Source organism: Pungitius pungitius, chromosome 1 (genome assembly GCF_949316345.1).
Source record: "Pungitius pungitius chromosome 1, fPunPun2.1, whole genome shotgun sequence".
NCBI lineage: Eukaryota > Metazoa > Chordata > Actinopteri > Perciformes > Gasterosteidae > Pungitius > Pungitius pungitius.
Genome location: NC_084900.1, coordinates 6,213,475 through 6,240,441, shown reverse-complemented (window position 1 = coordinate 6,240,441; position 26,967 = coordinate 6,213,475). Strand labels below are relative to the sequence as shown.

Here is a 26,967-nt window from a genome sequence, read left to right as displayed (position 1 = left end):
TCTCCTTATTGGGATTGTTCTCTGCCATTGTATTACTGCCAAGCATTCGTGTGCTAAAAACGCACAAGCAGGCTACGAGAAGAGCATTGCCAGAGCAACAAAGTCTATCACGCAAAGGAATGAGGACCCTGTGATGTTTAGTGTAGAACGCTGCCAAATTAGCGGCAAAAAGAAAAAGAGTACAACTTTTGATCAACGTATTGTAATCTAAAGCATCCAAAGTCATTATGTCGTGTTACGCATCACACACACCCAGAGACACACACCCGCTGTAGGCTGAAAGCCTCTTTTTAAAACATCATCTCAGATGCTGACAGGCGGTCGTGCTCCAGGAGCTTTTCTGGTGGTGTCATTCGTCCCGGCCACTGTTTACTCAAAGCCCAATGTAAATGCCAGTGGAATATTGTGATTCACAGGGCTCTACTGATCACACACACACTGCATTTCCATGCATTATTTACATCACATTTAGTCTTCAACTATACATTCACAGGCACAGGGCACAAACAAGCCGGGATCAATGAATGACAGGAATCAAATATTTATGACGAACCACCTAAGGTGGGACTTTTTTTCTTTTTTTTTTTTTACAGTATCAACTCCTTTGTGCCTAGCATATTCATTTAGTGAAAATAAACGGGGGAAATACAAAAATGAATTTGTTATTTTTGCTAAACACCAAAGCAATTATGGATAGTACGTTAATTTGCAGTTCAATTATTCTGTATGTTGTGAACAAATATTAACTTTATATAGAGAAGGTTTGGGTCTGCTGTCTGTTTTTCAATTAGATTTTTATCCACAAAATCCCTTTTTTTTTTTGTCTCCGTCAGTGTTTCGGCTTGCTGGGAATCAACGGGGCCGGAAAAACCACCACGTTCAAGATGCTCACAGGAGATATCCCAGTCTCCGGTGGAGAGGCCTTCCTAAATGGATACAGGTGAGGAGCTAACTCCCACTAGCGCACCAAGTCACTCATCATAATTAGCCACCCAAGATGGCTGCTGGAGCGGAGACGTTTTTTTTTAATACAGGTCACATCCTTTTTTTAGCTTCACTTGTTCTGCGTAACTCAGGCTTTCTATTTCCTTCCCTTCTCTCTCATTCACCTTTCTTTGTTGTTGTTGTTTTTTTTTGGTAGTTTTGATGTCCCTTACACATTCTGCCATCGCTTTCCTTTTAAACTTTGCTCCTCTCATGTCATATCCCAGCGATATTCTCAGGAATGCCGAAAACTCCGCTCTGACTTTCTTTCTGACTCTTTTCACACATTTCCCTTCCCTCTCACATCCTCGCCCCGGCACAGCGCTGTGTTTTTTGTCTCTGCTTTACAAAACCAGTCACAAGAAGTCTTTGTACATGCCAAAAGAATGAAAATACCTTGACACCAGCAATACGCGACTCAAGCACTTGCACTTCCTTATTTTTAGGAGGAAACAACTGCTTCCCCCCCCCCCCCCCCCCCCCTTAGCATGCAGCGCTAAGGCTGCACAGCCGAGCATTGTTGTCGGGCAGGCTGCGGTTGGTTTTGCATCACTGCAGTCGCTATAGTTGTTCCTTTATGCAGACAGCGGCTAATTTACTTTGAGTTCAATAGAAACAAGAAATAGAGCTAAAGCAAAGCAAGGCCCGAGACAACGATGTTAATGTTGATGAATGTGGCTGACAGAGATTAAAAGAAAAATCCAGAGACCTTGAGGAGGAAAAAAAAACATTGAAAAGTAAGAAACAGATGTGCGTACGCCCACTCTTCTGCAAAAGAAAAGAAGAAGCACCATCTTTTTAGACAGCTATCTCTCTTAGGATTAGTCATTCATACCTGGATGTCCTCGCCACCTGGTGTCCTCCTGTCTTTAGAATACAAAAGACAAAGTCTTGCCGGTATAACATCGGCAGTCTCTTGTTATGGAAAACCAACTGACGAATAACAGCAGTGGACTACCTCGGTTTTGATTGCGTTGAAGACATATTGACGCTTTTTCAATGAGTGTTGTGTATGTGTCACATTTACCACTATAGTTTGTATCAAGAGGTGCTGCTAACCTTTGGACAGATCCGGACTTGCCTTTTTCCAACCTTCCAGTATTTAATAAAGAATCATTTCTGTATGTATGTGGTACCTTTTATAGTCATAGGCACTATTAAAGGCGTATTCATAGTAGGATGGTCATTGTCAGAATCTGAATGCTGACAAACAAATAAAAGCACTGTTGACATGACCAACTTGGACCAGCTAAAGGCTGTATCGACATTTGGTGTTTTTTGTTAGTTTGCTTTATTTTGTTTTGGCAGGCTGACCTGAAATAACAATGCAAAATGAAAGATTTGTGCTCTACACTCACCGGCCACTTTATTAGGTACCCCATGCTAGTAACGGGTTGGACCCCCTTTTGCCTTCAGAACTGCCTCAATTCTTCGTGGCATAGATTCAACAAGGTGCTGGAAGCATTCCTCAGGGAGTTTGGTCCATATTGACATGATGGCATCACACAGTTGCCGCAGATTTGTCGGCTGCACATCCATGATGCGAATCTCCCGTTCCACCACATCCCAAAGATGCTCTATTGGATTGAGATCTGGTGATTGTGGAGGCCATTTGAGTACAGCGAACTCATTGTCATGTTCAAGAAACCAGTCTGAGATGATTCCAGCTTTATGACATGGCGCTTTATCCTGCTGAAAGTAGCCATCAGAAGTTGGGTACATTGTGATCATAAAGGGATGGACATGGTCAGCAACAATACTCAGGTAGGCTGTGGCATTGCAACAATGCTCAATTGGTACCAAGGGGCCCAAAGAGTGCCAAGAAAATACTCCCCACACCATGACACCACCACCACCAGCCTGAACCGTTGATACAAGGCAGGATGGATCCATGCTTTCATGTTGTAGACGCCAAATTCTGACCCTACCATCCAAATGTCGCAGCAGAAATCGAGACTCATCAGACCAGGCAACGTTTTTCCAATCTTCTATTGTCCAATTTCGATGAGCTTGTGCAAATTGTAGCGTCAGTTTCCTGTTCTTAGCTGAAAGGAGTGGCACCCGGTGTGGTCTTCTGCTGCTGTAGCCCATCTGCCTCAAAGTTCGACGTACTGTGCGTTCAGAGATGCTCTTATGCCCACCTTGGTTGTAACGGGTGGTTATTTGAGTCACTGTTGCCCTTCTATCAGCTCGAACCAGTCTGGCCATTCTCCTCTGACCTCTGGCATCAACAAGGCATTTCCGCCCACAGAACTGCCGCTCACTGGATGTTTTTTCTTTTTCGGACCATTCTCTGTAAACCCTAGAGATGGTTGTGCGTGAAAATCCCAGTAGATTAGCAGTTTCTGAAATACTCAGACCAGCCCTTCTGGCACCAACAATCATGCCACGTTCAAAGTCACTCAAATCACCTTTCTTCCCCATACTGATGCTCGGTTTGAACTGCAGGAGATTGTCTTGACAATGTCTACATCCCTAAATGCACTGAGTTGCCGCCATGTGATTGGCTGCTTAGAAATTAAGTGTTAACGAGCAGTTGGACAGGTGTACCTAATAAAGTGGCCGGTGAGTGTATATTAGTATAGAAAAGGTTTGTAGAGAAACGCACTGGACACACTTGACTCCAATTGTGTCTTTCCTATTAAGGTAGTGTGAAAATCAATGAGTAAATGTGTTTTGTTTGAAAGAAAGACAGAAAATACTTTCTGTCTTTCTAACTGTTATAGACGATATACTGTATATAGGATATTGTACTCTCTGTCTTGCGAAGGCAATTAATATCTCATCTGAAACATTAATGACATGCTTTGTCAAACTCTAATTATATTCCCATCCCCAGCATACGAACAGAAATGAGGGACGTGCACCAGAACATGGGCTATTGTCCCCAGTTTGATGCTATCGATGACCTGCTGACTGGACGGGAGCATCTTGAGTTTTACGCCAGGCTACGGGGGGTACCAGAAAAAGAGGTCGCCATGGTAACCATCACAATCTTTTCCTGCATCTAATCCCCTGTGCATTGAATAACTGAGGAAGGCATTGTTCTACAAATGGCGATAATGGAATTGAACGCATTTTAGGAAAAACATGAACAAAACACAGAAGCTGCGCTACTTATAGGACATTTGTTTTTCCGGAAATTACTGTTGTTACGTACTTCCCTTCAAAATACACCAAGGCCAAGCTGAAATACATGTCGATGTGATTGAAAACCTCATTGGAAGAAGCCATACATAATGAAAACTGGCCGGTGGTGCAAAAGCAGCCGCTGCGGGTTACGGCTCTACATTATTCACCATGCCCAGTGGTGTGGCCGGCCCGACGCGGCCTCCCCTGCACTCCTTTCGCAACCGCCCTCTGCTACCAAAGGGGGAATAGGCCCGGCGGCGACCATAGGCCTCAGAACCGGAGCCAGGGCTTTGATGTCCCAGCTCCAATGAAAAGAGGCCCAGGTCCGCGCTGCTAGCACAACCCTCAATTTGACCGTGGCCCCTTGCGACATGCCTTTCATGGTGCCAATTCTGGATCCAAATGGAGCCCTTGTGGAGTCTCAATTGTATCATCGGTAATCAAGAATGCCCACATCAATAATTGAGAATTGTACAAATGGTTCAATGCAGCTGGATTGTGTGCTGATGTTGCTTATTGCAGATGTTTCTACAGTTCCCCAGTGAATACGGTCTTAGAGTGATGCCAGCTTCCCTGCCTTGTGTTTGAAAATCACAGAGCTTAAATACATTGGAGATTCAAGTCGAAACATCCTCCATCACAGAAAGTCTGTTTGTGAAGCCTGTTTTAGACACCCTGGTAGCTTTGGTCACTGATTTCACTCTCTCTCAAAAGGTGGCCGAGTGGGGGATCCAGAAATTGGGGCTGGTCAAATATTCCAGCAAATCGGCAGGGACCTACAGCGGAGGGAACAAACGCAAGCTTTCCACAGCGATAGCCCTGATCGGTTGTCCTCAAGTCATTTTCCTGGTGAGATACATCTTCAGCGATTTAATATGTGATTTAAATTCAGACTTAAGAGTGTAATACTTTAATAAGACGCTGTGAAAATGTTTGGATTCGAGCCAAATTGGTGTTTTTTCTCATATCCAGCACACAAAGACTTGACTCGCAGTAAGAAAATTAGGTACTAGTAATAGTAATTTGAGATATTATATGCTTTCGGAAATGTGTGGCAAAAAAGTGTTTAATCAGTCTGGCAAGTCGTTTCTGATTATCCCCATGGATTACGAATACATTAATGCTGATGGAAAGGGCGAATTCTTCAGGGGTCACTCAACGGTCATCTCTTGATATTTTGGATATATATATATATATATATATATCACAACCAACCAATTCCAAAAACTCAAAGCACACAGAATTTGCAGACAGAAGGGTATTTGCACACATTAAATTCCTCTTTATCAGGACTTATAAAGCGGGCAAAAGCATCTTCTCTCTGGTGGAGGATTAATGAAGACGTGACTCGGAATACACCGCATCACGTGCCTTTGGTTAATCAGCTTTAATGTGCACGAGGAAGTTATATTATCCATGTACGGTAGTTATGAGGGAGGAACCTACTGACCTTAAATCTTACATGAAAGTACACATTCGTCATAATTGCGTTAATAAACATGTTGCGTTAATAAATATGTTATCTTTTAAAATTGCCTCGATATTTTAGTCTGATTGGCTGTCCGTAAACTGCAATAAATGCTTTGCTTTGCATGAATGAGAGTAACTCGTCAAATTATGCTACTAATAATTTCAGTCAGGTAATGAGTAATCCATAATGAATCACTTTTACAGAATAATCTTTCCAGGCATGTCTCCTTTTTGGCTCAGCGCTCGCCTGTCGGGCTGCTCCGTTCCAAAGCCTTCGTTGCTGGCCAGAGCCGGGCTAGGCTTCCCTTTGAGGCAGTTGGGATAATGTGTCGCCTGCGTCGGTTTCAGTATTGTGTGCTAGCCCAGGGAGTCGAGGCGGCCTCCAGGCTGTGCCACGCAGGGTGCGCACAGGGACGCGTTTGGCACGGTGGTGGAAAATGCCCCGCGGGATTTGTGTGATTCTCCTAGCGAGAGAGAACCAGGCCCCGGGAATGAAACTGGCCAAAGGACTGAGTACTGTCACTCTCTAATCATGCATGGACAGACTAGCCCTGAGGGAAAAGAAACTGCAAGTCACTGAGACTCCTTCTGTGTGTTTTGTGTGTGTCTGTTTGTCCTGTGCTAGTGTGCAGAGTGCCGAAGGATGTGTCTCCATTATGTGTGTGTGTGTGTCTACTTCACCTATATCTATATTTATGTATGCAAACACGCACAAAGCAAGTGTCTTATTAATGTGTTGGGTCAGAATGAGCTGCCAGAAAACCTCTGTCTTAAAATCCTTCATTTATCAGCTGGGTTTAAATGTGACGCCTGCATAATGCTACTTAGTAGTGCCCAATATATTTCGCTACACATCTGCCCAGGTGTTTCCCTTGCCTTCTTCTATGTCTGTTTTGAAAACACCTCATTTTTAAATGACCTCATAACGTAAAGAGTTTACATTTATTACAGGATGAACCAACAACGGGGATGGACCCCAAAGCGCGGCGCTTCCTGTGGGACTGCATCCTGAGCATCATCAAAGAGGGCCGATCAGTCATTCTCACATCGCACAGGTGCAAAATCACTCTTAATCTATTGATTTTCTGATGGATTCACACTTCAGCCTGCAAAAAGATAAGATCAAACTATTCATATTCTTCACCAGGGGGGTAGCGCAGCAACCCAACCATAAAATGAACGTCAGCCACAAATATTGTAGTTAGAAATTGATTGAGTTGGTCTTTAGTTGCGTGGTATTGTTTCCGTGTGGCACTCACTGCTGGCCGGCAAAAAACACACTGGCTGCAATGAAGATTTCATGAAGCATGAGGTCTTATTGACTGACTGGAGCTTTTTTTTTTCCTCTCCATGAAAAGAGAAACTGTCAATATCCTTGCAGGTCTTTTCATTATCCAAGACTTCCTGGAGCAAAGTTGGTCTAAATATTTTCCTGGGCCATGTTGGCCAGTTTGCGACACGGTTTAGAGTGAGGAGGAAAAGATGAAATGACTAATACCAAATGCATATCATTAACGCGCCTATTCATGTGATTTTTGTCCATATTGCATAGTTGTTTTTTTAATCATTTGTGCCCCTAGCAGTGCATGTGAATTGTCTGTTGTTATTTATTTTATTCTGTGTTTTCCCTTCATGGGGAAATGAAAGCATTTGTCGTCCTCCAAGGCGACGCGGCTGAGCCGCATCCAATCGTCCATGGGATGACCAGGTGGTTGTGTTTTGTTAAGTGGCAGATTCACCAGGTTTTACAAAGTCATAATCCTAATTGGACCATTCCTCAGAAAGGCTTCACAGGTTTTGCCTCAACTACAAATGACTCCTGCTCCAGCACAACGCCGAAAGAGAAAAAATGAGATCATAAGGACTACAGATGGTCCCCTCCTATCCCTCTAATTACCAAATTTGTCGGCCATTTAAGGTGTTAAAGTGGACCTGAAAAAATGCTCTAATCCAAACCTCAGATGTAAATAGAAAGGTTCTCGGTATATCATTAGATTTTTTTCATCATAAAATTGTCTAAAATTGATTGAGTTCCACCCTCTATAAAAACCCAAAGCCATGAATGATCTTGCCGTAAATACGTGGCATGTTAGATCATTAATGAGGACAGATATTACAAAAATCCCTGAAATACTCATTATACTAAAAAAAGTTTTAATAGGCGATTGTCTTTATTCTGGTAAGCAGGAGAGTTGCTGCTTCTCATTAATGCAACATCACCCTTTTCTTACCTACCAGTATGGAGGAGTGTGAAGCCCTTTGCACGCGCATGGCCATCATGGTCAATGGTCGCTTCAAGTGCCTCGGAAGCATCCAGCATCTAAAGAGCAGGTAAGCCTCCTTCTTTTGCAATTGAGAGCAGAGTATAAATAAAATCTTTGAAGCTCCACGAATGGAGAGGAAAGAGATGTTTTGGGTCCAACTGTTTTTGCTGTTATTTATATATGAGGCCACTTATATTAGTAATGACAATACAATGTATCTGTATTGAATAAATCCATTTTCTTCTTCTGTCCCTTATTACTTGAGTTGAGAATGTTATTCTCTGGATATCTCCTATCTATGAGTGTATAAAAAAGTTTGGGGTTCAAAAGTTGAACTAATTAAATTATTCCGATCCAAAGAATACTTAAAACAACTCCAGCTTTTATTAAAGGTGTCCTGGATATGTAATGATGAGGGTATTCATTTGTTTTGCTGAAACTGAAACTAAGCTTCGTCTTAATAAACCCACCTGTATGCCCCATACGTGCGGCTGCACCTTTTTGCGGAAAGTCATGGACATGGTTGTATTGATCATTTTAGATGAGAAGATCCATACACGAGGCAAAAGGTCTGTGGGCCCCAGGCCAGTGTCCCAGGTCTTTCACCATTATCCCAATTCCACACGTGTCTCCCAGCAGACCCATACATTCTGTTCCCACCGTGCCCGTCGTTACGCGCATCCTTGATGGGCTCTGTGCATGACTCCTAATGGGTTTTGTTACGTCCCCGTAGCAGATACGATCTGCCCCTAACTCCTAGCACCCGAGAATCCTCTGATATTCATCTGACATTTCCCAAGGCCAGCACTTATATCCTGAGCCCTGCATGTAGCAGTGAGCCCGATCCATTACCTTAGGTACAGTCCGGTGACATTATTACCACTCCATTGTGCGATCTTGTAAGAGGAAGGACACACACACACACACACACAGAGAAGAGCTACACACACAACAGGAATATGTGGTGGCAGTCGTTGGGTGGAGAGAAAGATCAATACACCTGGGATGAAGGGAGGAGAGGGGCAATTTTTTTTAGGTTGTGCCGAGGATTACGGGGAGGGGGGGGGGCGCTCGTAACAACAACAACAAGGCAAGGGGGCAACGTTGTCAAGGGTATTTCGCATCAAGAGCGGCGATGTCATACCACCAGCCGCTGTCCCACTGGGGAGGGAGAGAAGAGGTTTATTGTCGATGGTGCTGAAATAAAGAGAGAGAAGCGAGCGACATTGGAGAGGCGAGGGGCTAAAAGTGGGCGAGCGATGTAGCAATCAGTCCATCCCAGATGTTGGGGTAATTGACAGATCCGCTGTGTCTATTACATCCTGTCTGTAGGGGGGAAGAGCAGGGTGCCGTAAATAATTTATGAACCACGCAGGAGGTATCGGCTCGGTCGTGGCCAGCGGAGCCAGAAGGGAGGAAGCAAACGAACAAGGGAGGAGAGCGGAGGGTCAACGCATGTCCCAACTCACTTAACCGTGCTATCGGTTAAAAAAGGGAATCGCACTTCATGAGGCAGACTATGGGGGGAGGGGGGGGCCAGGAAAGCACGACGTCGACACAGATTTTTGCTGTGCTTATTTTAGATCTCACACGGACGATTTGCATGCCGCCGAAATGCTATCGCTCAGCTCTCGCCACGCAGTGAATAATTTCTAATTAAGCGTCCCTATCTCCTCAGCGCTTGGTGTAATTAATGTTTCATGAGGTGTGGGACCCTGTTAATGACTGAAAAAAGGCAATTAAGGGCCGTCTTCCGTTTGTTTTCTTTTCTCCGTCACTGTCCCCCGCCCGCCGCTTGTGTTTTTGCTATACCACGCTGCCCTCCCGTCACAGACGCACGCGCGTTCCCGCGGAGCATGTGACCCACCAGCCTTTTTTTAACGCGCCGCGCGGCCTCCTCAAAGGCGTCTGTCGCCACACCCGAGGCTGGGGGCCGCACGTCTCCATCCTCCCTTTTCATCACTCCCAGGAGGCGGGCGGGAGCGCTCACATTTTGACCCCCCCCCCCCCCCCCCCACCCGAACCGCCTCATCTCCTTCAGCTAGATTACCCTTATTTATTCCTCTCTCTGCTGCTCTCAGGTGGTGAGGCTTCCAGTGCGAGTGCTTGTTAGTGCTGCCCCCCTTTAGTTCGGCGGTGACCCCGTCTTCATCACGGAGATGCCCTTCTGCTACTTTAACAACCCCCGCCCCTGCGTATCAATCAAGCGCCAAACGAGCCAAAGTAGTCCATCTAAACGGCCGGAGAGCGCGCGCGAGTGGGGCTGACGAATCGGTTCGGACGGGGAATTCGGGAACGTTAGGGCGGCCATTTTAAGAAGCCCCCTACATTATTGTTCTCCACGGCTGTTAAAAAAAAAAAAAAAAAAACATCCCTCAACTCAATCACACTTCCTGGAATTTATGTGAGCCTGACAGAGAAGAGGGGGGGGGGGAATAAATAAGTAAAAGGAAATGTGCATGGGGCTATAAATAGTGCTTTAGCACGGTGTGCTGGTATGAAAGCTCCCAGGTGTTAAACCCAAATGAAGTGGAGGAACCAATAAAAGCGGCTTCAAAGATCCCCTATAATCTTGTCAGTTAGAAAGGACACCCGCTCGCCCACGCCGGATTTCTTCACTGATTGATATCATTCATATCCCCTCTTCATAAAGTACCCGCAGTAAGCGCACGGACCAGCTCGGTGTCTTTCGCTCCTACCTCAAAGCACGCCATGATATAAAAGCGGAGGCTAAAAGTGCCTTAAGTGCATTAAGGTAATGCGGCGTGGGCACCGGAGAGTTTTTTACAAGTGGTGTCTAAAAGTTTGGATCAATCCCTGTGAAGTTGACGTTGAGAAGTCCAATAAACTCCTTCCCACTCGCTGTACATCAGCTCTGCAGGTGGGCCATTAACTAAATAGTTTATGGCTTTTAAGTGTGTGTCACCGGCAGAGGAGATGGATGACAAAATAATTCTCTTCAAGGTTTATGATGCATCAGCAGAGTCGGTGTAATTAAGACTGCTCCAACATTGACAGACACAGATGGGTCACTGTATATGTACTTTACATACCCGAGAGCTGTTTATTATCTATATCTATATACCTGTATTGTCATTGATATCTGGTCAGAGTATTTGTGGTATTGGCATCAGTTTCATCATGTTGTCCGTACAGGCAAGGCGATCTTGCACCTATATTTGTTCATTCAAGGTCGTGCAGAATTGCTACATGGCTAGAGGCTGTTTTATTGGGTGAACTGTATGTTTTAAAATCTAGGAATTAATAGCCTCCATGTCAGATATCTTTTAAAACACTATATTGACATGAATAAATGTGTCTTGAAGATGGAAGCAAACCGTAAGGACAGATTTAACTGTTTTATTTGAACACAATAATCTTCAGTCAAGGTCCAATCCACCCTTTATCTGCAGCTCTCAATTGCACTAAGTGCAACAACTACTACATCGACTACTTCTGCAAAGCTACTACCCCCCCCCCAAAGTTTATTTGTAAGTTACTGAAGCCCCCTTACAATCTCACATTGAAAGCTCACGACGACATGAAGGCTCTAATTCAAAGCACACTTCCCAATCCAACCACAGTTGCTCGAGGCTCGCAGTCAGCCGGCGCACGACCATCATTATTTCTGAACACATTCATCTGAGATAAATCTGAGCTATAATAACAGTTTTCTGAGTGCACAAAGCTGAGCTATACGCCGATCCCCCTCTCTATTCATCCACCTGAACACCCCTCCGTGCCCAGAGCTCTGTCAGCTCTCCCTCCAAGAACTAAGGATGTTTTTTTTGGATGACTTCCTGCCTGATCAAAGGATCAGAACACCCAAGCCACGGTGTGACCGCTCCCCCCCCCCCCGCGGACACAAATACAAGGTCTGACTGTGGCGAGGGTGACCTTTCCTACACTCCGTTAGATGAAGAAAAGCCGCAGGATTATTTTCTGCCTGTCTCGGGCCTTATCTGTGTCTGGCTGTTGTTTGTTTTAAATTACACGGAAGAACGACTTTCCAGAAGACCAGGGTGGAGGATGACGATTGAGGCAGAATAATGGAAATGATGGCGAGAACCGCAGCGCAGCTATTACAGTGTCGCCGACATGCTGGGGTTGAGCTGCTGTATCGTTTCTCTAATGTGAAACAATATGCAGGGATTAGTTGTGACAACATGTTGCAGCAATGACATAATCCATTCATTATTTCCTCTTTGCTTTAGTCAACCCCATATTGCAAATATCCTGCCTCTTGCTTTAGAATCACCAGTCACCAGCTAAATGCGTAATAATTGTTTCAAGCTCGCTGCGCTGTTGTTTTAACACGGGCAGAGTTTATTCCAGGAGAGCGAAGACAGACAGGCAGCGGAGCGAAGATGAAAGAACGCGTTTTGTTTTGAATACAGAGGCAGAGTAGCAATGATGAATATAAAGGAAAGAAAATTTTCTCCAAAGTGCCGCCTGAAGCCCCCTTGTGTAGCTGCAGACAGCGGCGATATAAAAGGTACGTGTGAAGAAAGAATGAGCAAAAGCTAATTGATAAGCCCTTTTACTTTCACTGAGGAGCTGCGTTGCGTTACTCGCGTACACAGCAAACCATATCGCCGTCCCTCTCGGCCACAATGCCTTCTTGTCTTATTGGTTTTTATGCAAAAAAAAAATTAATGTTTTGGCATCTCGGCTGAGCTTTCCCAGTTCCTTTGACAAAGCACGGCAGCTTATAATAAACACAGCCCGATTACGGTCATGCTCCTGATTGGATGATGAATTAAGCCTGATGTGTGAGGATGGCTGTGACGTGTTGGTGCTGCTGCCTGATTGCGGACTGCGGAGTCTTTTTAGAAATCAGAAATCACGTGGCTGTTGTCCCGGATAAACACTCGTCTCGTGGAATGCGGCGCTTGCGTGTGCAACGCCCGACAACCAAGGTGTGACATCATTTCTTTCTGTGACATTCCAGCCACAGTGATGATATCTGAGCAGCCGTGCATTATTGAAAATACTCTTTATTATTTACTTTTTTAGTCCTGTTATCCACAACAGTGACCCGTTCACTCATTGCTTTTGATGGAATGTTGTGATGCCCAGACTTTGCAGTGGTATTCATTATGAATGACTACTGTGAAGCGCACCTTACCCATCATTATTTTATTCCTGTTGTGCCTAATTTAATTGGCAAATATAAATGATACATATTGAAGAGTTGGTATTTCAACTGGAGGGAGCTTTTTAAACGCAGTGCTGCTCTGGTCTCATTTGCAATGCGTTTTAATAGTAGTTTCTGAGACCCCTACGCCTCTGATGGCGATCCTGCTTTTTTCCAGATGCACTTTGAGAGGATGAAGCTCCAAGTAGGCAATGAACGCAGCGTGAAAGAACTGAGCAGGGTTCGCGTCAGTGTGGAGTATCATTTTGAACCGGCGGAGGGCTGTTTAAAAGAAAACTGCTTAACGAAGTGCTGAGACGCCGATACATGCAGGACACCCGCAGATTCATCCTCACGATGTGCGCTGGAGAATATGTCTTTGAGGGTTATGGGGATGCTTTTGATCACTTGTGGTGCACCCCCCCCACACACACACACACACACACACACACACCTGCAGGGTGTCTTGATGCCAACGCAGCTTGAAGAGGTCTACATTTGTGTGTGCATTTTGGTTTTTAATTCGCCTCTCGCATTGGAGCCGTTATTTTTATATTATGTTGTTTCAGACCTCAATGCTAACAGACACCTAACATTACGTACACCGTGCGGCAGGGGGCATGGCTGTGTGATGGCGTATGAGGGCCTATTGTTTCAAATGCCAGCGCCTCTTGAATTATGTCAATATACTTGTGGGTGCAGGTTGTTGTCGGGCTTGTCCAATCACAATGACAGAAGATTTGACAGTCGCGCAGGTTTCAGGCCTGCCAGTCCATGAGCCTTTGCATGATTCTACAAGCAGCGTTGAAAACAACATGTTTTGCATTCTTCATGGACATGAATATTATACAAGCAATCCCATTTACAATTTATGCAAAGTTTCACTTGCTCTGTGGCTCTTCAACTTGAAGCAGTCGTGTTTAACTAAAGGGACTCTGCTACCCATGGGCTCCGTTCATTGTGCTTCTCGGCCTCACTTCCACTCTCCCTCCCTTAGGGATTGTGTAGGCCTGCAGTTTAGTCACCATATCTCTAATTGCCACCAAGGGAGCCTCTGACTCTCGTTGCTTCTTGCTCTGCACCAGCCCACTATGGACATTTCCATGAGTAAATCCAACATTAGGGAATTAATTAGGCAGAAAACAATGGGTCATAAGAGTGCTAACGACAGAATAACAAGGCACGGAGTCTTAGTTGGAACTCAGCAGACGTTGCACACAACTGGGAAGATGCATGACGCTAATTAGCTTTACAGCTTAGCTGTGGCATATTTTCATTTGTTACAATATTTTATGTTCAGCAATATTGTGTTGACAAATTTTCAAATCTCTGGCTGTTCAAGCACTTTCATCTTCTCTGCCTTGCTCATCAGGGATGTGTTGTTATTTAGATCGCCCCATGCTCCATGTTTTCCTCAATGACAGCTGGCAACAACAAAAAAAAACCATCATCCTATTTGAGATGCAACCTTTTATGATACTGCTGATCACATTTGTATTGTGGATGTAGTACCCAAGCTGGCGGAACTGTATTCAACAGCTCAAAATCGGTCTGTGTCGCGATCTCAAGTAATTTAATGGTTGACAGATGAAGCCAAGCCAACCTTTAATCTTTTCCTTTTTTTTTTTTTTGTCCTTTTAGTTCTTTCAATCATGCAATGGCCTCTTCACTTATGTACACCTTTCAAAGCAATTTCTGTTTCTGTCGCTGGCTTTGCTGGGCTCAAATTGAGGATTTCTTTGACATGTGGTGCGGAGGAATGTGTTGAAACCTGTTATTACCTGGAAAAGTTGATCCGTTTCTCGGCGGGCGTTGATGTTGCGATGAAGTCAAGCTGCTTCTGCTTTAAGACGTTCGGGCTCGCCGGCTCCTGCCGCTCGGCACGTCCGGAGGATACGAGACCAATTATATTTTGTCATCTTTTGCGCTTTCCGTCTTGTCTCCTCTTTCCAGTGGACCTCCTTGTTATTTGTCACCAAGCCCTGATTGCAGAAGAAAAGAAAAGTGAATTATTTAGGAGGCCAGCTGTGGGGAAATTGGCACTATGTCTGCAGGCATGTTTGCAGTTACAGAAAGATTAACTCGATGTCTCTCGTGTCCTTTAAAGACAAAAAAATTAGGGCTGTCAAAAATAGCGCGTTAACGGCGTTAATTAGCTGTTTGTTGTTAATTACGTCAATTTTTTTGACGCATTTCACGCATGCGCAGTGTGAAAAATTATTCAGGTCCGGAAAGAACCTCTTCTTCTAGGGAATGCACTTCATCCTATACAACACATTACTGCCACCTGCAGGCATACGTCAGCCCCCCCGGTTCTCGCGCAGCGGAACAGAGAAGAAGAAAAGCTCCGCCCAGCAGAGCTTTGCTAAGAAAAATAAATAAAGAGCAGCGCTGAGATAGAGGAAAGACCATCGGAGAGACCCGTAATACTGTTCTGAAACATGCGGAGGAAGAGAAGCCAATGCGATGTAAATCCTCCCAGGTATGGGAATATTTCACACTGAAATGGGGGGGTGGTAGCGAATTCCTTTGCAGCGCCAGTCGTTCTAATCGCCGCGCTTGACTTTAAGGTGTAACCTTTATTATTGTTCGGTCTGAAACGGCGCGCCCAGTGACGGGTGGTGCAGCAATATTGTTGTTCGGGTGGAAATCGGGAGAAAGGTCGGTCCGGGAGATTTTCGGGAGGGGCTTTGAAACATCGGGAGGGTTGACATGTCTGGTCATGTCTGGTCATCGCAGGAGCACAAACTCACAGCAGAGTGGGATAAACTGCAGAGGCTCGAGACCCTTCTAGAGCCATGCAGGGAAATCAGTCTGTAACTTATCAAATAACATTGATTTGATTATTTTCTGGAATGAATTTAAAAATCAAATATCAATAACATGTATTTATGTAAAAAATAATAATTATGATAATTATGTATCTGTGTCCTGTTATTTATCTTTATTATGCATTTCAGAAAGAAAAAATGGTTAGGATTCAGGTGATTAATCATGATTAATCCACTGAAAATTCTGATTAATTTGATTAAAATTTTTAATCATTTGACAGCCCTAAAAAAAAATATTATTATCATTATTAATTATTTCTGTATACTTAATTCAAGGGGGGATTATTTACTTCACAATCCGGGTAATGTCAAAATTGTTCCACAACCACTCTGAAGATGGTACTAAGGTTGCTAACATTGACCCCTCCTTAACATCATTTCATTTTCTAATTTTTCACATTTTGACCCTTTTGAATGGCTGTTTTACAACGACAAAAAAGTGATGCCCTCATTGCTGCCCCCCATGAGCTAATTGTGGCTTCTTGTTCTAGATTCGGTGATGGCTACACAGTGATTGTGAGGGTTGGCGGCTCGCCGCCCGCATTGAAGCCCGTGGAGGACTTTGTCCGGCAGTCCTTCCTGGGCAGCGTCCTGAAGGAGAAGCATCACAACACGCTGCAGTATCATCTCCCGTACACCCAGGGGGCCTTGGCCCACATCTTTAGCCAGTTCACCAGTCACCAGCAGAGGCTCGGGGTGGAGGACTACTCCGTGTCCCAGACCACGCTCGATCAGGTGAGGCCCAAAACATTTCTTCGAGTTACATATGCTGAGTCTACCCATTTGCTACTCAACTGTAAGTAAGTGAAAGGATGATAGACAGCACTTGGATGTAAATATTCAGGCTGAGAAAAGATACGTTGCTGCTTATTATAGATGAATTGCATGAAGATGGTAATTCGCCCCCGGGCTCAATTCCCCCTGCATCAGATGAACCTGTGTAATATCTAGAGGTGATATATTTTTCCCTTTCATCGCTAATCCATAATCTCATTCCATTGTTAGTGCCATACAAAGCCGATACATTTATTCATTGTCCAGCTTCATCTCTCCAATCAGAATACATGTTAATGAGCTTAATCCACACGGAGCCTGAGCCTTTTTTGCCGTGCGTTGCACAGTTGTGGCTGTGCATCGGGGACCTGGCAGGCTCTGAAAAATAACAAAAGGGGCAAAAAAAAAAACAAGCAATGCACTCAATTATTTCCTAAGGGTTGTTCACAGCAAAGACTTTTTCCAAATATACTGTTTTGGATTTCTCTTGATGGAAGAACATATTCTTTTCTCGCCGATTTCAGCTGGCACAATAGTACAGTTTCTGCCTTCTGACATGAGAAGAGCTTATAACTGTCAAATATTCAGTGTCATGCGGTAATTCTGTGGCGGGTCAGCTCAGTTCAACACATCATCGGGGCAAGTGTCACTGACTTGTAGACTTGTAAGGGTTCTCGGCTAATGCAAGTCTGCTCAGTTCAGGATGAGATTTAAGTTCTAGTATTGCCTACGCTTTGTCCTCTCCCATTCAGAGTGTCAGACTGACCAATGAGGACTGCGCTCATTTTGTGTAGCCAAGATAGTTCAGCCTCCAGGTCCCAGTATCGATCAAGAATCTGGACTGAGGTCTCTGGTTTTTATTAAAAAAAAAGCTCCCCCAGCCAGTTCCTGTTATTTTAATTCTATTCCAAGAGCATTTGCTGGACCCCCTGATTTGTGAGATAAACTGCGCCCTTGGCAGGTTACGTGTGGGCTTCACCTTGTGTTTTCCAAATGGCCCCGAGGACCTTACGCAATCAGCCGCTCAGAGGCGAGTGTGTCTGGTCCTGCGAGCCTGCCATTAGCTCTGCAGCAGAGGACCTGGTGGGAGGTGACCTCTAAGGAGTGCAGACAGTCCTCGGTCTATTCCACCACGGGGAGGAGCGTGTGCACTGTGCCACCGTTGTATAAAGAAATCCAGCTTTTCATAATCATCTCCCTCCAGAGAACACAAAATTCAAGATATTTGGTAACAATATTCAAGTCGAATGTGGCCTTCAGGGGGACATTAGCTTACCACTAGGAAAGGAAGAAGGGATTTGGTAGTCAGGCTAAACGCTTTAAACTTTGCCAAACGCCCGGTTTGCTTGTCAGGCGGGTTTCTTTGTCCGGATGTTTACAGAACTCTGCTTTACTTCTCAGATTGTTGGTTTTCAGCCGTACAACCACCTCCAACAACAGCATTATTCTTTCTTTACTTTTCCTTTAACTCGCCCCACATTCTGCACTGGTCAATATTTACCAGATAAGACGTAGTAAATAAATCATACTTCGTCCGGGAGGTCACATTATCTAAAAACATAGGGGAGGCCTGGCAAACCTGTGGAGACCCAGACGGTCACCTTTCAGCTGGTGATTTATAGAGCGGGGCTTTGACCTATAGTATAACACAAGACTTGCACTACAATTAATATTGATTCACACAGGCTGCTGCTCAGGCATTAACACCGATGGCGGTGCAGAGCAGATGGAGCGTGTGAAAGGAGAATGTGGCTTTCTGAGCTATCTGATTGGAGCAGGTAGTGTGGTAGGACTGCGAAGCATTTGCTGCTTTATGTGTGGACAACGCCTTGCCACGTTCAACCTTGCCGCTATATACGTTGGCGCTGCACAGGATGAGCCTTTAGTTTTACTTAATCATCAATCTCCTCTGATTTCTACGCGAGTCTATTTCAACTCAAAAAAAAGGTTTCATCACACACAATATAGCAATAAAGTAACCTGATCTCTCAAGAAACATAGTTTCCCTTCATAACCCTCAGAGTTGATGTAAAACAACCTCTTTTTTTTTACTACTTTTTAAAAATGTATGAAGTTATAAAGGGCCATTTGAAATCCTTCCCCTCGTGGTAAGCTGACATTCTCTCCTGCTAAGTAATGTAAACCACCCGTCCAATTACTTATTAATTCAAGAATAAATAGAAGCAGCCCTGATATAAATGCACAAATGGTACATTTTCAGAAGAAATGAATTAAACCAAATAATAATCATGGGTAAATGAACAGGTTTAATGAAGCTTTCCACCCAATGTGAATGGGAACTTTAAGTATTTGCGTTTTTGCATGCGTTGTAAATATAAAATATGTATGTATATCTATTATTCTCAAGAGTATTTGCATATAAAAAGGCAAGTATATGTTTAAGGTGATTAGATTAATATATATGTGTAAATATTTTGTAACTTAAGTTGATTCCAAATGTGGATGACGTGAACGTAAGAATAGCCGTTGCATGCCAAGCCACATGAAGCCAATATTAGCCGAGGTCAGGGGTCGCGAGAGGCTGTGTTTGTTGCTGCTGTCCTCTAACTCATTCTCCCCTGATGAGATGCCTTGACAACTGCGACCTTGATACGTACTGCTGACTGTCCGACCTCACACACACACACACACACACAGAAGCATCATTTAGCCTGAGGCGTTCTGCAGGCATAGCTTGTCCCTCAGTTATGAGGTAATCTCCCGTTTTACTTTCAATGAAGCCAACTAGCCAGCAGCTCCACGAGCTTTGAGGTCAAGAGGTTTTACATATGTACGTACAACATTCCAATTAAAGAGAACACGGTAATTGTTTTTGTCTTTGCATATGAGAATATTTAGGTACGTTTTACATCGGAGGGAACAAAGGGCCATAATCTGTGCTTTGCAAATTCTGAATGGGAGCTCCGAAAGTGGATTCCATGAAATCCCCATTTTGAACAGTCTGGCTCATTAGTGATAAACTGGGTCGGCAGAGTTAAAGAGCAGCCACACAGCGAAGGCTGCGGATTCTGACCCGCTGGCCGCCTCGTGTTATGTGTGGAATTGACATGTTCTCCCTTCGGGTTTTCTCCGGCTGCTCCCTTCAGTCCAAAGACCTGCAGGGTTGCTTAATTGTTTACTTGAGATCTGCCACTAGGTGTGAACGGGAGCTCTGCCTGCTCTAGAAAATGGAAATGGGAGAAGCTTACTTGGACCTAAAACATATCAGCTGTAATAATACTAGAACCACAAAAGCAAGGCTAACAGCAGGACTTTATGTGTGAGGGTCATTAAATAATAACACTCACTAATGCCAGGAGGTACACGAGCACGTGTAAAATGAAATTACGTAAAGCTTTTATGTGTTTGTTTATTCACAACATGACATGAGTTTTATTGTGTGTTTTAGTGAGCGCTATGTGAAGTTGATAGTGTCAGGGCTCAAGGCCCATAGTGAAGGCACAGACATCAGAGTGAGAATGAGTTCTATCTTTACGAAAAAATGTTTCAAGGTGCCGATGTTAATACATTATTAAAGTCTACGAGAGCAATGGAAATCACACAAAAGGGACCAATGCATCAGCGTAATAAGCCACCTTCTTCATTGTTGACAAAACAGAATTATCATTACATTTTAAGGGAAGCAATAATATAAACAGGCTAATTAAATTACAGGAAGCCATATAGGATGACAGGATAGATCTTTCTTAATCTTAATTAGATGAGCCTCTCAAAAACAAAAGCCTGAAAGGACACCAAGTTCTGTTCATTTTCATTTTCTTCTCTCACAGGTATTTACATTCCATCCCATTTCATTTATTTGCGACTTTGTTATGAAAAAGTGTTTATTTTTGGACAAATTCTTTTTTCCTGCTTAAAATGTGCTAATTTGCATATCCTTTTACACTTACCCAGTCTGAAAAGGCAATGCTCTTATCCTTTTTTATGGCCCCCTTTGTTGCTCTTCTCCTGTGGGGTAGAAATCTGTGTGTGTGTGTGTGTGTGTGTGTGTAGTTTCATCGCAACAGACAGCTAATGCAAAGAGAATAAAAGGCCTGGACACAGCTTTTTACGAATGCCATAGGATTGATTTCCTCTGACATTAAATGCGTATCACAGGGAGAAGAATGATTGTTTTATTCCTCCTTCGCAGCTGGTCAAAGATGTCAAACTGACATTCACTGTGTGAGCCTGGACGCTTACTTGATGCTTCATAGCCCTTGTCTTGATACTCATTCGCATGCGTCCCGTTGTCTGTGCTGCAATTTCTGTTTGTTTTAGAGGCGGGGAGGGGGGGGGGGGGGGTAGGGAAATGTCCACAGGGCCCTGAGCATTGTGTCTACGTTCTCCATCTCGCATTTTCCTCTAAGTAGCTTCCTCTCTCTCTCTCTCTCTCTCCTCATCTCTATTCCAGGTCTTTGTGAACTTTGCGAAGCTCCAGCACGGGGAAGATGACCCTCAGGCCCACGACAACGCAGTGGACACTTCAGATGAGCTGCCGATGGAGTCTTTGAAGACCTCGCGGGAAGCGCAGGAGGTTTAGCGACCATTACGCGGATCACAATTACTGCAGGCCGGCAATACACTTTAAACGCGCTTCGTTTCCCGTCGATTCCAGCGGCGGAATGACGTTTGCGCGCCATCGATCGAGCATGTGATGACCCGTACGTGTTTGTGCCCCAGCTTAAGCATCCCTTAACACAACTCATTTTAATCCGGAGATACAGTGAATGTACGCTGCAAAATTCTTTCTCTCTGGAATTCTGTATTTCCTCCAAATATTTATTCTCCGGGAGATCATCTTTTCTCAGTGAATGCCGGCTCTGCAAAGGCCACAGCGTGGACTTTATAGAATATGGTTGTAGTCTCTGCAACCTCGCCCCCACAGGTCTCTGAAGTGGGGTTGTAAAACTCAAAGTGGGGGGGGGCTCGGGTCGTCTCCATCTCGCCAGCGATGACACAACCTGACCTAAAAATGGAGAGAAAGAAGAGGTAACGCCGGTGTGATTTAGTTGGAAGGATATTGCTGACCTTAGTGGATACTTTGCACAATATGTACGACTCCCCTGGGGTTGAACTTTAAATTGAAATATGTTTTAGATTTTTGCTGTTTATGATGATCATATTTTCAAATGTAAAACTGTATGAAAGAGAGGAGCTTGCACTGATGTTTTTAAGCGGGTGTTTGGTCACTTGTGCTGATATTATATATTTTTAATCAATAGATATCAACAAGGGACTAATGTAAGACTATTTGGGTTCAAACACATTGATCCACAGTTCGTTCCTACCTCATATTGTGAATTAGTGAAAGGCACTTTAATGATTGACGAATGCTGACAGCTCCGTCTGACGTTCTGGCTTCGACCAGTTGACGGAGCCTCCGATCAGCCGTAGATGTGTTTGATCTGCGTTGAGGTTTACGGCAGCGGGGCGATGAGTGAGCGTCAACCAGCTGTTCAGCATGTTGGGTCTGCAGGGAGGACCACGGCATCCGTGTGGGGGGGGGGGGGGGGGGACATGGATGCTGAGCCTTTATGTTGGTAGCTGGAGTTCCAGAGAATAGTTACACACACAATGTGCCTTTTAAACACCCACGTTTGGAAAAAACCCTTTTCGGCAAATTAGTTACCGTTTAAAAAGGAGTGCTTCACTCACAAAACCCGTTTGTATACAATTCATCCACCGTGTGTCGTTTGATTTCTGGAAGAACACTTTGCTGTTTTCACTGAGATGCTCGTGGATTTTAAATTCAGAATAAGTGAGAAGCGAGATGAATGAGTCTTATTCCCTGGATATACTGAAAAAGTTATTGAGGCTTTGTAAAGTGATGTTGTTCAAATTGGGCCCCCGTTTGCTTCAGCTCATTAAGACATTTTTCTTCCAGAAAAAACTAATCAAAAAATAAATCTACGGATGAGAAATGATCTACAAATTGGTCATTTTGTGGGTGAAGTGTTCTTCTTTTTTTTTACTCTGAAATTTAAAGAACTGTGTTTTTTTGTGTTATTTTAATTAAACTAGACAACATATCTGTAAAATGTAACGATATTGCATTGTACGCTTTGGAAATCCCGACTGTTAAATGTTAAATGGTCCATATTGCTCATGTGTTGTGTAGATGTAGAGAACATTACACGGCTCCAATCTTTTCAACATTTCTTCTGTACTGTACAACACTCAGGAACTCCATGTGGCCACTTATATTACTCTGCACTGAGTTCAGAATGTAAATACCTCCTTACATAACCGCTTTGGTTTACTTTGAGAGCTTGACATCACTTTTATGCTGTGCTGAATCGACTGTCACGCCTGCTCCAAGGAATAATGAATCCTACGCACACTGAATCCTGCCAAGACAAACGATTAAACATTTTGCTCAAATTGTAACGTGGTTCCGATTTTCATTTTCGCACATTGCTTTTATTTGTCATCGGATCCCGTGCTCGAAAAGTCTCTTTAGTTCAAGTCTTTCTGCGGGCGGTTTTATTCTCCTTCTTTTCCACTGGTGTCAAGTTGCAGGCCGACATTTGTCGAGCCTCTCATCCGTCCATCCCCTTTCACTGAGGCCCCGAGCAGAGCGGAGAAGGCGCTTCACTCCACCTCCACTCGGGCGGTGGAGACGTTTTGCCGGAGAATGAATTCATTTTCTTGTCAAACTACCGCTTTCAGAGTGTTTCTTGTTTTTGCGTTGCTTCCAGTTCAGCAAATTCAAAAGCTGGAGTGCTTTAAGGTAACTCTTTCCTTGATATGTATTTCTAAATCTCAAAACAAAACTCCTATTGTCAAACACACCACCCTTCTAATAATTTTTTTTGTAGTTTGGAAAACATGTTCAATACTGATTACCTGTTTGGCCCTGCTGGATTAGACACTCAAAGCCAGCCTAATCTATTTAAGTACTTGCTCAGCTTTTTCTAAATTAGAAAAAGAGCTATGTGTACACATATTTTCTTGGCCCTCTCAGCTGCATATTGTTTGCTTTGTAGTGGCAGTCAGATGGGGATGAGGATAGCTGGGATCCTCTGGAAGTTTCTGACTCTTTTATTCTCTATCTCAGTTTGCCAACATATATCTGAAGAGATCCGCGATGACTCATAGCTATACTTTGATGAATTTATTTTGGTAAATTTGGGTCGTATTGGTGTCTTAAAGTCTCAATCTGAATGGGGGGAATTGATTGTTTGATATAAAGACGATAGATAACGCGCAGTGGGCTATATACACTGTAAAATATAATTGAATATGACATACATTACAAGGGATTTCCCTGAGATAATTCTAGTAAAGAGCTTGATTTCACGGGTCATTAACTGTCTGTGAGAATGAGCAAATCCTCACTTTAATGACTCCAATTGTTCAAAACCACCACTCCTGTTTCTCACGTGCACAGAGGAAGGCTTAATCTTGGCAAACTGTTGCCCCAACTTGAGTATCTTGAGTTAATGTTCCGGCTTTCCCGCGTGTACCTCACCTTCTCGTCTCTCTCTTTGCTCATTAGAGCGCCGAGCCTCCGGTGGCTCACTTCCAGAGGCAATCAGTCAGGTGCCAACGTCCCGGAGGCGATAAAAAAAAAAAACTTGTGTCTTAAGGTAAGATTACTCGTCACATTCCGCCATTATTCCCTGGCGCTTCTCGTCCGAGTGTAATACTGCGGGGGGGGGGGGGTTTATGAGCAGGGGGTCACGTCTGCAGGGCAGGAGTGTTGGGTGGGAGGCTCCGTGTGGGCCGGCTCTGAACGCCTCTCCGCCATATGAATCGAAATGTGCAGAAGCCAGACCTGTTTTCTTTTTCATTTCGGAAAGGCAAGCTATTGGTGGGGCTTTCATTAAATGTGTATTTAGTTTCCCTTGGTGTCCATTGTGAACATTTAATGAAGATAGTTATCCCTTTTGATGCAGTAGTCAGCATTATTATTTGCCATCAAATGAGTGAGTGGAAAAATATACCCAGGATAACAAATGAAAGGTATTTTCCATTTCAGCAAATTGAATGCTGCAGTCCTATTTCAGGGGGGGGGACATTTGTCATAGTTACTCTGACAGTGTGTCCTCATTCTTCCTCAAATTATTTGGCTTTGACTTTGTTTGGTCCTCAAACCACCACTTATTTCACCGATAATATGATCCTGAAGCTCATTCTATACCTAACAGTCTTTCCCGTGACTCGACATCTTCCGCATCTCGGCGTGGCGTCGGAGGAATACAATGAAAGGCATTGTCAGGCGAAATGGGAAGATTACGGGAGTTAGAGGAGATGATCTGTGATCAATGATCTGCTCGACAGGCGAGCTTTACAGAAAGCTCCTGCCACCCTTTCAGACTGTAATCACCCTCTGTACTCGGAGAGATTGCTGTTCTTGCTTCAGGCTTCCTGTGATATAAGCTGCCTGTGTATCTCCCCGCAGTTTAACTCTTGACTCCTCTGAGCAACTTGTTACTTTCTGTCTGTCTAGAGGTGTTTTTCCTCCTTTTATCTTTTCTTTTTTTTTTATCTGAAGTGACTTGTGTTTTCACGACGCTTTCACTATACCTTCCCTCCGGGCCTGCGGCTCGGGTCATTTTAAAGTTCCATCCATCCGTTCTTTCATTATGTGTAAACACTAATCCCGTGGAGAGTCACAGAGGGGCTGACGCTGATCCCGGGCTGACATTGGGTCGAAGGCAGGTATCGGCGGCGGCGCCGGGTCCACCAGCGGGTCGACACGTGGGACACGGGCAACCGTTGGTGCTCGCATCCGCTCCTGCAGTCGGCTGAAGGGCCGCGTGTCTTCGGCCTGTGCTCAGAACCCGCGCCTTGGATGTCAACCAAAGAAATTAGCCATGAAAAACAATGGCTAGTTTGACAGCCGATGTAAATTAATATAGTTGTGCAATTGCCAAAAAAAAACGAGGATTTTATTAAAGCAGTGGTTAATATTAAAGTTAAACTGATTTTTTTTTCCTTTTGATATGATAATGACACTTTTATCAGAATAATGAATCCCTCAGTCATGACTAACTCTAAATAGCCAGTATATGAACTACATGTATTTTGTAGGAAACATGGTGTTGTTTGGGTATGAAAACAACTGTTCTTTGAACTTGTCCTAAAGCGGACTTAATCATTAAAATACTCTAACAACAACAACAACAACAACAACCATGTGCTGTAATTGTCTGAAATGTACATTAACACTCATACTGGCAGTCCTTGAATGTATTTCATTTGCAATCATTTTTTTTTAAAAAGCACGTCTATTTGATAACCGAGAGGTTTGCAGCTGATGGTTTTTGAACAGGTGCATTCTATGTGTCCTGCAGCGTCACGCATACGCTTTTTACATCAACATGGCCGATGTCATGCAGAGGATCGCCAACGAATGCGATACGGCTCACACATTGAGTTAAAACGAAAATCAGGTTTGACTCCTGACTTTTAAAGCCAAAGGCTCGCTCCAATGGATGTGTATCCAATGTGGAGTCTTTGCAGGCTACACATCGAGACATGTCACAGCAGGAGGAGCACAGGTGTAAATAATGAAGTGAGAATTAGCGATCTTAATTTGGCCGCCTCAGTCTCGGGGTGTCGGTGTGACGTATGCCCACCACTTCCCTCGCTCATGTGATCAGTAACAGGCCCCGCCCTCCATGAGAGCTGAGCCACCAAGTGTCGAAATAAGACCCAATAACTGCTGCTCATGAATGCTGTGCATGCAGGCGGTCCAAGATGTGTCACTGGGAGTGCAAAGCCATTCGTTTTATGATAATTGTCCTTGTAAGACTCGTCGAATTGTGAATTACTCACGAGTACAGCGGGTCACATTCACCACGGCCAATATTTAGAAGAACATGTGCGTGTACGTTTTGCACGTCGCGCATCCGAAGCACGACGTGGATAAACAAAGTCAACTCTGCGTGAAAGGCTGCTTTGTGTGGGGAGGAATGTTGGCAACATGTTGCAGACAAAAGAAAGAGAGGCAAAAAAAGATAAATGCTGCCATCACTTTGGACTCCTGGCCCCCTGTATTTCACAGTGTGCGCTGTTGTGTAAAACCTCACGTTTGCTTTGTTTTGAAAAAAGCTTCACCTGTCCTCCTGCAGGTAACTTTCCTCGTTGACATTTGTGCGCATGCACGTCACAGGGAGATGTCCGTCTTGTCTCCCAGGGTTTGATTTAAAGGGATGAAAGTTAGCGTCTCCTAGCTGTCCTTTCCCCCCCAGTTTACGGTTTAGGAAGCACCTGCAATCCAAACTGTTTTCTCACCGGCTCCTTTATGGCGGCCGTTATGGTTTTTTGCTGCTGACATTTGGGGATTTATTAAGTTTGTGGCATTTGTTTCATTCCCTCTGAGGCATCGTTTGTTTGCAGCGCTGCTCTGGACTGTTTTGAGCCG

At 44.2% G+C, this 26,967-nt stretch overlaps 1 protein-coding gene across 1 annotated transcript in view; it reads left to right on the top strand.

The window, feature by feature from the left end:
- LOC119222665 (phospholipid-transporting ATPase ABCA1-like) overlaps positions 1–22,104 on the top strand; it is a 111,427-nt gene extending 89,323 nt beyond the window's left edge. Inside the window, exons 44-50 of the mRNA XM_037479473.2 lie at positions 834–940; positions 3,824–3,965; positions 4,831–4,965; positions 6,538–6,641; positions 7,825–7,917; positions 16,310–16,553; positions 21,007–22,104. Of these exons, the coding sequence (XP_037335370.2) occupies positions 834–940; positions 3,824–3,965; positions 4,831–4,965; positions 6,538–6,641; positions 7,825–7,917; positions 16,310–16,553; positions 21,007–21,135 (954 nt within the window). The 3' untranslated portion in view covers positions 21,136–22,104. The remainder of the gene's footprint in view (positions 1–833; positions 941–3,823; positions 3,966–4,830; positions 4,966–6,537; positions 6,642–7,824; positions 7,918–16,309; positions 16,554–21,006) is intronic.
- Positions 22,105–26,967: the final 4,863 nt, after the last annotated feature.